The 12,340-nt window shown below is 40.5% G+C and overlaps 1 protein-coding gene across 4 annotated transcripts in view; it reads left to right on the top strand.

Annotated features, from left to right (window-relative positions):
• Nucleotides 1–12,340, top strand: part of WLS (Wnt ligand secretion mediator) — a 105,132-nt gene that overhangs the window by 62,598 nt on the left and 30,194 nt on the right. For all 4 annotated transcript variants that reach the window (XM_060023747.1, XM_060023729.1, XM_060023738.1 and 1 more), the window contains 3 exons: nucleotides 2,442–2,566; nucleotides 7,396–7,557; nucleotides 9,272–9,408. In XM_060023747.1, coding sequence (XP_059879730.1) covers nucleotides 2,442–2,566; nucleotides 7,396–7,557; nucleotides 9,272–9,408 — 424 coding nt within the window. The remainder of the gene's footprint in view (nucleotides 1–2,441; nucleotides 2,567–7,395; nucleotides 7,558–9,271; nucleotides 9,409–12,340) is intronic.

Here is a 12,340-nt window from a genome sequence, read left to right as displayed (position 1 = left end):
TTCCCACCAACAGTGTACAAGTTTCTTTTTTCTCTACATCCTCACCAACACTTGTTTTTTGTAGACTTTTTGGTGGTAGCCATTCTGATGGGTGTGAGGTAATATCTCACTGTGCTTTGACTTGCATTTCTCTAATATTAGAAATGTTGAGCATCTTTTCATGTGTCTGTTGGCCACCTGTATATCTTCTTTGGAAAAATGTCTATTCAAGTCTTCTGCCCATTTTTTAACTGGATTGTTTGTTTTTTTGATATTGAGTTGTATGAGCTGTTTTAATATTTTGGATATTAATCCCTTGTCAGTTGCATCATTTGCATATATTTTCTCCCATTCTGTAGGCTGTCTTTTTGTTTTATCATTGCTTTCCTTTGCATGCAAAAACTTTTAAGTTTAATTAGGTCCCATTTGTTTATTTTTGCTTTTATTTCTTTTGCCTTAGGGGACAAGTCCAAAAAAATATTGCTGTGATTTATGTCAAAGAGTGTTCTGCCTATGTTATCTTCTTTATGGTATCATGTTCTACATTTAGGTCTTTAATCAATTTTGAGTTAATTTTTGTATATGGTGTGAGGAAATGTTGTAATCTCATTCTTTTACATGTAGCTGTCCAGTTTCCCCAGCACTACTTATTAAAGTGACTATCTTTTCTCCATTGTATATTCTTGCTTCCTTTCTCATAGATTAATTGACCACAGGTGTTTGGGTTTATTTCTGGGCTCACTATTCTGTTCCATTGATCTATGTATCTGTTTTTGTGCCAGTACCATGCTGTTTTGATTACTGTAGCTTTGTAGTATAGTCTGAAATCTGGGAAGGTGATACCTCCAGCTTTATTCTTTTTATCTCAATATTGCTTTGGCAATTCTGGGTCTTTTGTGGTTCCATATAAATTTTAGGGTTATTTGTTTTAGTTCTGTGAAAAAGGTCATGGGTATTTTCATAGGGGCTGCATTAAATCTGTAGATAGCTCTGGGTAGCATGGCCATTTTAACAATATTAATTATTCCAATACAATAGCATGGGAGATCTTTCCACTTCTTTGTATCATCTTCAGTTTCCTACATCAGTATTTTATAGTTTGCAGAGTATAGGTCTTTTATCTTCTTGGTTAAGTTTATTCCTAGGTATTTTATTCTTTTTGATGTGATTCTAAATGGGATTTTTCTTTTTTACTTTCTTTTTCTGATAGTTTATTATTAATGACTGAGGGTTTAAATGATACTAATAAAGGAGCGGGTGCTGATGTTCATGAAGGTTTGGTCTATATCAGAATGGCCTCAAATTCCTTCTTTCCTGCATTATTTCCTTCTCTTCCTAGATTTCCTCAGAGAACCAGGGATTCATCACACTGTCAAATTGTCTACAGGCCACACTGGGTCAGTGGAAAGAACAGCCCTAATTTTCCAGACAGCAATTATTCTTATCTTTCCCTTGTGACCTGATATTCAGGTTCCAGAGCCTAGAACTGAGCCCAGTCTCATAACCCCAACCAAGGTCATTTTGGAAATGTAGTCTGTGCTTTTTTTCCTCCATTAAGACTCCTCTGTTCTTGAACTTGCTCAACAGAGTATAAAAGAGACAAAATGGGTACAGGCAGTTTTAATTACTCTAATCTCCTTAATGAGTTCTATGGTGAGTTAAACCCATTCATGGTCCTTATTGATATGGAAGTGTATGTGAACGTTCCTTTGCACAATTATGAACTTATTATTATATTCCTGTCTGTGCATAAGTCTTTAATTTGGAATATTATATTCCTGTCTGTGCATAAGTCTTTAATTTGGAAAAACCCTTTACCTCTTATATTAACTTTGTCCATACTCTGAAGAAGGGGTTTTGAGAAGCAGCAGAGCCTATATTTGAGAGCTTCTTGGGAGTAATTTTAAAAAGGATGCTTTCAGACTAGATTGTGTCCTGAAGAAAGCACCCAAGGTACTTAAATCATGTCTCTGAGGGGTGGCTGAAAAAGTTGGTCATTTTTATCAGAGAGGAGAGGAAACACAGGCAGATGAGTTGCAGGTTTCAAGTGCCTAAGGAACTTTTGTGGAAAAAGGATCTCATCTGCTGTGGGACTCCTACAGGCAGACCTAGGACCAGTGGTGCAAGTTAAGGAGGATGAATGCTGACCGTGAGTTGGAATGTGACCATTTGAACTGCCTCAGAGAGAGTGAGACCCCCGCCTCTGGAGGACTTTAAGTGGATGCTCTTTGACTCCTTGGCAGAGCAGTTGGTTATGGGAGGGGACCCAACGTCCAGCTTAGACAGTCGTCCTATGACTTTTAAGTCCTCAGGTTTGGAGAGTCAGGTTTGGCATTTGATAGGAACTGATACGTCTCTTTTGTCTTATTGGTTTCCATGGTAGAGCCTGTAAGAATTTTTAAACTGTTTCCAAAGTATCTTCCCAGAAGCTGTTTCTGAATTGTGCATCCTTTCTCTTGCAGGAGAAAATGCAGAAGTTTCCATGGACGTTTCCCTGGCTTACCGAGATGATATGTTTGCTGAGTGGACTGAAATGGCCCATGAGAGAGTGCCCCGGAAACTCAAATGTACCTTCACCTCCCCCAAGGTAGGGTACCTTGAAGTCTCAGTTGATGGGATTTTTTATTTGGTTTCCAGGTATGTGGGAACGTTTGCTCAGACACATTTCTTGTTCCTAAGCACGCATGAGCCCCAAAGGTTAGTAGTCACCGTCCTTTGTCCTAAAAGAGGGCAATGTAGATATTTCACGTCCCTGCAAAGGAGAAAAGAACAGAAGAAGGAATGTCTGTTTGAAGTGATTTAGTTGTTTCTTTGAAATACCTCCATAAAAATAAATTCTTGGTTCTTTGGATATTAACAAAAAGTGTTTGAAGATCATTGCTAAGTTAATTTTAGATGTACAAATCTGTTCATATTGGTTCCATGCATGTGTCTGCTTCTCTGTTTCATCGGCATCTCTGTTGCCAAGTCAGTGTGCAGGTGTGAAGACTAACAATCCCAGAGAACAAACACCACAGACACAAAGAGGACCTGAGGGAGAAATCTAGTTTCCTTTGAGACCTCTCAGTTCTCTTACATACTTTTAGGACTCTCCCTTCTTTGGTTCTTCCAGGAAGACTCATTTAACCACCAAGGGGAGGAAAGCCACTATCCTTCACTGAGAGTAGGGAGACACTTTCTCTTGGACAAAGGCCTTAGATTCTCCAGGAAGTAAAATACAGGCATGGACTCAGTGACCCTCAGAGGATAGTGGGATTTGTCTGTATAAGGACCAAATCAGAATTAGTGAGGGGCCCTTTTCCAGTGCCACATGCTGCCCTCACACATGCCTCCCCAAGATTCTGTCCCCCTCCCCACTCACCACCCCCTTCCCCCCTTGAAAGTCTCTGTGAAGTTGAAATGGAGCCGTAGTTACTGTTACTCATGGCTACTCACATTCCTCAAGAATGTTGACAAGGAGTACCACCTGCTAGGTGATCTCTGATGTCCCTTCACAGACATAAATAGTCTTGTTTTCTTTGCATGAAATGCACGAGAGACCAAACTGCACTGAAGCACATTCCTGATTATGTCATTTGTCACTTGATATCTTCAGGTCAGTTGCTCCTGAAGGATTTGGGCTACTTTGTAGTACTCGCTCTGTTGACTGATTTAGTTCCGCTCTTCTCCTAACATTGGCCTTTCCTAACTTCACTTTTGCCTATAACTGGAAAATTGGGGTTCCCTGTGGAATGGTAAGAATGGCAGGTTGAAGCCTCTGAGGACCATGCCCCTGCCCTGTCTGTCCTGCCCCGAAGAGGAGTAAGATGGGGCCGGGCAGGTTCATGAACATTAGTTAAAGGCCTGGATTTGGAGCAAAACATACTTGGCTTCACTTCCAGGCTGTTTCACTTCCTGACTGCATGACCTCAGGCAAGCTTGCTTCAACTGTCCAAGCTTCAGTTTCTCCTTTGCAAAATGGGATAATAATACTTGCCCTGGGAATTTTTATAAGGACGAGATGAGATAATGAACCTTATCACTTAAAATCAAGTCTGGGACATGTTTCACCAGTCGGGCCAACAGGACAAAAGGTATAAATTAAAGCTCTCATGGGCAAACCATGCACCCTACACATAAGCATCTTTTGGGGCACCTGGTGTTTGTTAATTCTCCCTCCCCAGGTTCCCTATACAAGAGCTATGGGAAGTGTGGTCTAAGGACTAACAGTGTCAGCATCACCTGGTAGCTTGTAGGAAATGCAGGTTCCCAGGGCACACCCCAAACCCATGAATCAAAATCTCAGCATGTAGGACCAAGGAATCTGTGTTTTAACAGGATTTCAATTCCTTCTCTTAAGCTTGATAAAGTTTGAAAGTCACTTCAGTAGACCCTTTGCTGAATGGTCAAATATAGGGTTCCCCCCACCCAAAAGCCATCAGGAATTGTTTTGGGTAGGCCTTTGGGGGCAATCTATAGGTAAAAATGAACGGTCAAGAGAAATTGGAGGTAGCAAGAGAGAGATATGTAATATTTCTAGACCTTTGTATGCAATGGAGGAAATTAATTAAAAGTTGACCTCATCATTCAGAGGTAAGACTGGTTGGCTGTCTAAGCTAAAGGATATAAAGCTTTTGGATATGGAATATCAACCTCAGAAAAGGGAAAAGTCATTTCTCACCTTACGTATACACTTAGAGGGCACTGAGAAGCAGAGTCGGGGGAGGCCGTTAAGAAGACTGCAACTGCTTCTTAATGACAGTTGCTTAATTATCTTTAGGATGTGTTGATCCCTTTCAAGAAAGATATTAAACCTTGAAAAGTGTGAAGGAAATGAATCATCAAATCTATGCTTTTTGATTGCAGTGAAATTTAGACTTGAGTTTGAAGATTAAATGAGAAATTGCTTTAAAGCTTTTTAGTCCCTGGTGGATTGTGAAGTTAAAAAAAAAAAAGTCAAGTTGCCACCTGCTGTAATTTGTCCTAATTAGCCAGGCTTATGCTGGATTTGGGGGAGGGTGGAGGGGCGTGGGGGAAAGGAAAAGGAGGGAGGAAGAGAGAGGAGGAAATCTTTCTTTCTAAATGTGCTAAATACTGGCAGAGGCAGAACCTCAGTGAATAAGGAAAAGTCCCCAGCAGGATACAGTGAATTTGTCTCTGAGACAGGTAGGCCAGGCCAGGATCCCAGAACCCTGTGTGTCTCTCTCATTTGTTGGACTTAGGTAAATTTATCTCATGTGATGGTGTTACCCTCTCTGTAGAGACAGGGAAGTGGAGGACACATAAAGACCCATGACAGGGCATTAGAAGGAACCCCAGAGATCATATAATTAAACTTTCTTGCTTTACTTAGGAAGCAAGTGAGGCCAAATGAGGTGGATGACCTTCCCCAGGTACCCAGCAAGGGGTGAGGTCAGGACGAGAATTTCAGCCTCCTGGCTTGAAGTTCAGTGCCCTCCTCATCAATGCCTGCCTTCAGGCATGTCTGAGGCAAAACAGCATTCCTTTCTTCCTGATGCACTCACGAGTCCTCCTCTGCATCAGAGCTGGAGGCTGGACTTGGGAGACCCACGTCCTCAACTCAATTCTGCCATGACTTTTGGACCTTGGGTGAGCCCCATAATCAAGTCAGTGGCATTAGACTAAATAAGTTTTGTTTCCTTCAAACTCTCACTTTCTATAAATAAGACCCTGACTGGAAACACATCAGAAAACCCACCTCTTGCTGTTACCATAGCAGGTAATCAGCCTCCTGAGTGCAGCTTCATCTGAGCCTGAATTAGAGCCTGTACTGTATTTTCAGTAGTTCTGCAGAGTCCTAATAATAGCCTTGATTTGTAAGTATAAGAGAAAGGAGCAGAGGGGAGAGGAAGACAGATCTATACAGGAAAACTCAACCAACCCGAAGCTGGGGTTTGGAAAAGAAGGATCCTTTCTACAGAAGAATTTTTAAAATCTTATATGCCGTGTCTAATCAACTGGTATTTCTGATAAGAGCCCCTTAGACTGTAGAGGATGAAAAATTATCATGATTGATTAGTGATGTCTGTCATGAATGGGAAATGGAAAAATGGAAGTGCATAAGCAAGATATTTGCCTGCTCTACCTCTACTTATGTCATGTGTGTCTTCCATTCCTGTACAAAGGTCTGTTTATTGCACTCTAAGCTCTGACTGTCCAGTAAAGAGCCCTCCCGCCCCATCCCCTGACCCAAGATCACAGAAGAAACGGATTGCTTGATATCTTGCTTTTGATTTCTCCACTGGACTTTTTACTCTGAAGATTTACAAGAAATTTTGGAGGCCCTGAGAATTCAGGCTTAGGAACACCAAATCAGTCCCCCATCACTTCATCAGGAGGTGACAAGCAAACATTGAAGCTGGCATACAAACCCAGCAGTGAAGACAAGACACTCATTTGCTTTATCAGGGAAGAGTCCTCGGTTGCTGAAGCTCCTGCCTATATGTGTCCGTACTTACCCGCTTCCCCCACATAGCTGGGACACATAGCCATGTGTCCTGTGAAGGTAGAGCAGAATTTAGTTTTCAAAAGCAAGTTGTACTACTTGCCAACCTCCCACTTCCATGTGCTGGCTGGTACCTCTTAAATTGCTTGGCAGGAAGTCCAATAGGCTTTTCTAGAAACTGAGCTAAATTTTTGTTTATTTAATTTCTGCTCCCTCTGCCATCTTGTCTCTTGGGCAGTTAGAAAACTTTAGAGGCAGAGAATTGCGAGTGGTCATCTCTAGCAAGCTAATCTCATTGTTTCCTTTCATCCCCCTATGTCTTCCCCAAATTCCAAGGGCTCCTTGGGTAGCTTCTTTTTTTTTTTTTTTTTTTGGTCAAATCAATAAAAAGTAGATATTTTCAGCTTCTTGTAGCTTCTCCTGCAGGCCAAAACCATGTAAATAAGTAGTCATCATCCAAGAAAGTGATGAACATTAGCAAGGGCTTCCTCCTGGACATTTGAGTTGACTGTTCCACAGAGCCTTAGAGGTCTCCGATGGTATGCTGCGAATAAAATTGTAGCCCTGGTAGACCAGGTTAGTCTGACGTGAGGCTCTAATGAGGACTGAAGAGCTGAGAAAGGTGTCGAAATAGAAGAAATTTCTGCTTGTTACCTAAAATTTCTGGTTCTATCTCGAATGTGGCTGGGTTTTATTTTTATCTTTTTATAAATTTATTTATTTCTTTTTGGTTGTGTTGGGTCTTCATTGCTGTGTGCGGGCTTTCTCCAGTTGCAGCGAGTGGGGGCTACTCTTCATTGTGAGCAGCTTGTAGATGCCATGCCTCCAGTGTACCCTATTATCTGTACCTCTGAGGGATACCTTTAAGCATTAGCTTTTTAGAATTGGTGATATGAGGCAAAGGCAAGACAATTCAGACATAGTCTATTGGAAATAGTGACCGTGCCTCAAACCCTCCACTCTTCTTCCAGACCGCAGAACATGAGGGCCGTTACTATGAATGTGACGTCCTTCCTTTCATGGAAATTGGGTCTGTGGCTCATAAGTATTACCTTCTAAACATCCGGCTGCCTGTGAATGAGAAGAAGAAAATCAATGTTGGGATTGGAGAGATTAAGGATATCCGGCTGGTGGTAAGTGAATCTGATTGATCCAGGCAGCCTGTCACATCAGAGCACTGGCTAAGAACACTGGTTGTGAGCATGTGTATTGGAAAGACGCTCCATCTCAATCTTGAATTTTCCATGTCTCAACTGTTTCATTAAGAAGTAAGAAGAATAACAAACCCATGGAAATGGAAAGTAATGCAATTATTGTGTCCATTTAAGATTTTATTATGATGGTCATGATTATATAGTGAATAACACCAAGATAAAAGTAATTTTTTTTTTACATGTTTCACCTTGCAAGCACAAATGTTAAAGGGAGCAGTCGTGATTTAGGTTCTTTCCATTTTATCTCTTTAGTAGGGGAAAATAAAGAATGTGCAGCATGACTTTTTATATCTAATTTAGGTTTTTTTACGTCTAAAAAACAAATACATATTTACTCTAGAAAATTAGAAGCACAAATAAGCACAGAGTAGAACATAAACGTTACCTGTAACGTCCTGCCGTCTAGAGAAATAACCACTTTGAGGTTATGCTGTATCTCCTCAATTTTTTTCTCTGTGTATATAATCCTTCCCTTACAAAAAAAAGGCCATCATACTCAACTGACTCTTTCATTCCTTGCTTTTTAAAATTAATTGTATGTATCTTTCCATGGAAGAAATTTTGAGAATATTTAAAATGTCTTAATTTGGGATTATTCTACATGAAACCCAGAATTTCAGTGTTTCTGTATCTTCATTAGCAAATACTAAAAGCACTTTGATACAGTGGTTTTCAAGAGTTTCTTCACTGTGAAATATGGTCGCTGGTGCTTATGTATATACCAACTTTCATGGGCATACTATGTCAGTAGGCACCCACAAAATCTTTTTCATTTCTTGAAGAGAGAATGTGTTTATATGCAACTCCTGTGGCAATGACATCCATTCCACCCCTTCCTCTCCACTAAAGGAAGGATATTGTAACACAAGTAAGGTATAATGAAATTTTATGGGAATAACCTGAAAGCCATTCTAACAAATTAAAAAAAAAGTTGTTATCATTAACAATACTGTATTAATAGAAACAAATCACATTACAACCGTATTCCAACTGTTGGCACAATGTAGGCACTCAATATTTGTCTAATGAGTGTATTAACCAGACACCCACATATTACTGAATGCCCACATATTATTAAAAACGTGATGGAAAATATTTGTGTTGAGATCTGGGATTGATTCACCAATGAATGACAAGGGTGTGTGTAAAGTTACATATGTATTCAAGATGTTGATAATATAATACATTTCTCTGAGTTCATAAAGAGTTTGTGACCAAAAAAAAATTAATGGTATATTGTGAATACAGTATAAATATACTTTGTAGTACTGCTTAGCATTCCACAGTACGGATTTACCCTAACACGTTTTACCAATGCCAACATTTTGGGCATCTAAGATAGCTCCAATTTTTCAATGAAAACCTTATAGACAAATCTTTGATCATGTTCTTAATCGTTCCCTTAGGATAGAGTGAGTCTATCTTTATGCCTTTTGATTTATATTTCTACAGTGCCTGAGGAGGGACCCAGGCAGGTAGGATGAGGACAGTACATGCTGTGAATGTTAGCGCTCATTGATCTTGAAAGTTCAGCAAAAAAGATCTCCATTTACCTCTCCCCAGAATGCATCTGCTGGTAGAAAATAACACTAAGATATATTGACCTTCAAAATTATGATTGGTCTCTATCTAGGGAATTCACCAAAATGGAGGCTTCACCAAGGTGTGGTTTGCCATGAAGACCTTCCTTACACCCAGCATCTTCATCATTATGGTGTGGTATTGGAGAAGGATCACCATGATGTCTCGACCCCCCGTGCTTCTGGAAAAGTAAGAGCTGATTTTGGAGCACCCTTAAGGAACGCTGGCATCCTGTGATTTGCCTGCCATGGACCTGGTTTTGCTGGGGGCCTAGTTCAAGTGGTCAGTGTGTTATCAATACTTGGGCTGGTGATTTGACCGCAAATCAGCCTGGACTCCTTTTTCTCCTTCAGCTTTCATGTGCAAATTATTATTAAATCCTAGGGGTTCTGCTGCTCTCATATTTCCAGCTCTCTGTTGTATCTTTGCTCTTCATTCCCATGTTCTGCATCAGATACTTCTCTCTATTACAGTGGACGAACTGCCTTGCTGCTAACTGATCCCAACCCCTCTCACTGCCAGACGGATTATGTTTCTGTAGACATAGCCCCTTTCTCTCCCACATTATTGACATTTTCCTTTCTGCTGGATTATTCCCATTAATACACAGGCACACTCTGTCTTCTCCCATTCTTAGTCAAAACTCTTTGTACTTCCCCCTGAAGCCACCACACCAATTTTCTGCTCCTTTTTACAGCAAAACTCCTCAAAAATCTTGTCTATATATCTTCTCCTCCTGCTTTTTCTTGAGCTCCTTCAACCCCTTATTAAAATTGCTCAACAGAATCATCAGTGACCTCCACATTCCAAATCCAGTGCTCATTTCTCAGTCCTCGCTTTTCTTGACTTGTCATTAGCATTTGGCATAACTGATCACTCCCTTTTTCTTCATAGAGGCTCCTCCACATTCTCATTGTTATTCTCCTTTGCTGACCACTCAGTCTCCATGGCTGTTTCCATCGATTTTTCCGACCTCTTCAACTTTGGACTCGGTCTTTGGACGTCTTCTTTTTCTTAGCTACGCTGCTTTCCCTGGGTGATCTCATTTAGTTTTGTGGTCTTAAAAAATCTTCTACACTCTGATGACTCTACATTTACATGGTCAACCTCAGCTTCTCCCAAATCTAGACCCAAATATTCTACCTGTTTACTTAACATCTTCACTTACACAGAAATGTAACACATACGAAGAACACTTGTTTTCCTCTCACTTCAAACTTGCTCCTCTTCGGGGCCTCCTGGTCTTAGGAATTGGCAACTCTATCCTTTCAGCTGCTCAGAAGCAGCTGAGCAGACGTGTAGGAGGCATCCTTTACTTCTCTTTCTTCACACGCCTCTTCCAACACACCAGGAAATCTCACCATTTCCATTCCTGCCACCCTAATCTAACTCACCATGATTTCTCATTTCTCACCTAGATTATAGGAAATAGCCTCTTATTTGCTATAAGAGGCTCCTCTTGTTTCCATCATTTTCCTTCCTGAAACCTATTCATACAGCAGCCAGACTGTTCCCTTTTAAGTAGAAATTGGATGATGTCAGTGCTCTGCTCAAAGCTCTCTATTGGCTTTTCATTTCCTTTGCTCTGGCCTATAAACCCTCGATGATCCCAGCTCTTCACCACCTCTAAATTTTATCTCCTATTCTCTGCACCACCCACCATCCACCTTGATGGTTCTCAGACAGGCCCAGCATGCGCTCACCTTAGAGCCTTTGCGCTTGCTATTCTCTTCAGCTGAAGTGCTCTTTCCCAGGTATCATTGTGGCTCAATGCCTCATTTCCTTCAGGACCTGATATAATTTCTGTCTTAAAGGCTTTTTCCCATCTACCTTATTTAAATTGCACCCGATCTCTCACCATTCTCCTACCTTGCTTTATTATACTTCTTCATAATACTCATTCTCTATTTATTTATTATCATTCCTCCCATACCCCTCCACTCACCCCATCTGAATACAAGCATCACTAGAGCAGAATTCTTGCCTACTTTGTTGACTGCTATATCCCCAGCATTTAGAATAGTGACTGGAACATAGTAGGAGCTCAATAAATATAAATTTGTTGAATGAATGAATGGAATGATGTCACTCCATTGCTTAACCTTCTTATTGGATCCTCAGTCCTTTCAAGATAATTTTCAAATTCTCTAATGAGGTATGCAAGTTTCTTTACCAGCTCAGCCTTCTTTATTTCTCTCGTATCATGTCCTGTCATTTCCTGATATGTGCCACATACAGAACCCCAAATGCTTCAGGCTGTCCCAGACTCCCGTGCCTCCCTCCAGGCTCTTCCCTCTGCTTGGAATGCCCTTCCACCTCCCTAATCTTGACTCACAACTCAGTTCAATTTCTGTCTCTATCAAAGTGAGAAGTCCTGGTAGCAGCCTGTGCACACTTCTGTCACATTATTTATCACACTTTGTCTGGCTCAGCCACTGAATATACCTCCTTGAAGGAAAGAACTGGTGCTATTCACTTAGGTATGTATGTCCCTAACAAAATGCCTGGTACATGATTTGTGCTTAATAAACATATCATGGGTATGAATGAAAGTGTCAATAAGTCAGTAACAAAATGAGTGATATTTTGATAGAGAAGTGGAAATAATAGGAGAAAGGCAAAATAAAAATGAAACAAGCAGCTAAAATAATTTGTATTTCATATGGTTTGGAGTCATGTATTATTGAAACAAATATGCTTGTATACTTTATAGTTGCTGAGGATATCATAATAATGAGTGTTCTTAACGATCAGGTTAATGATAACCTGAATAGGTAAGAGCAGATAATTATATTCAGTGAGGTCTGTTTAAGAAGGCAAGGGAGGGTGAAAACACTGTAGGAAGCTCTTGATCTGAGGTGGCACCGAGATAAAGTCCAGAGCATTCAGGAGGTTAGGTTCAGTTACTGTGTAGAAAGATTAATGTAACACTCCTTCATTCTGCAGTGGTACCAGTGAAAGAAGACATTCAGCATCTCCGTGTAAAGACTGATTATGAGAGCAAAGAAACTGATCATATGGCTTCAGTCCCAATATGTAACATCTCAGTTCCCAAAACTGGGTTTTGATTTTTAAATCAAAAATGTTTTGCCTCCCAGATGCAAATAAAGTAGTTTCATAA

This window comes from Delphinus delphis, chromosome 1 (assembly GCF_949987515.2).
Source record: "Delphinus delphis chromosome 1, mDelDel1.2, whole genome shotgun sequence".
Classification (NCBI taxonomy): Eukaryota; Metazoa; Chordata; class Mammalia; order Artiodactyla; family Delphinidae; genus Delphinus; species Delphinus delphis.
The sequence above is the reverse complement of the archived record's forward strand: the minus strand, read 5'-3'. Positions and strand labels throughout refer to the sequence as shown.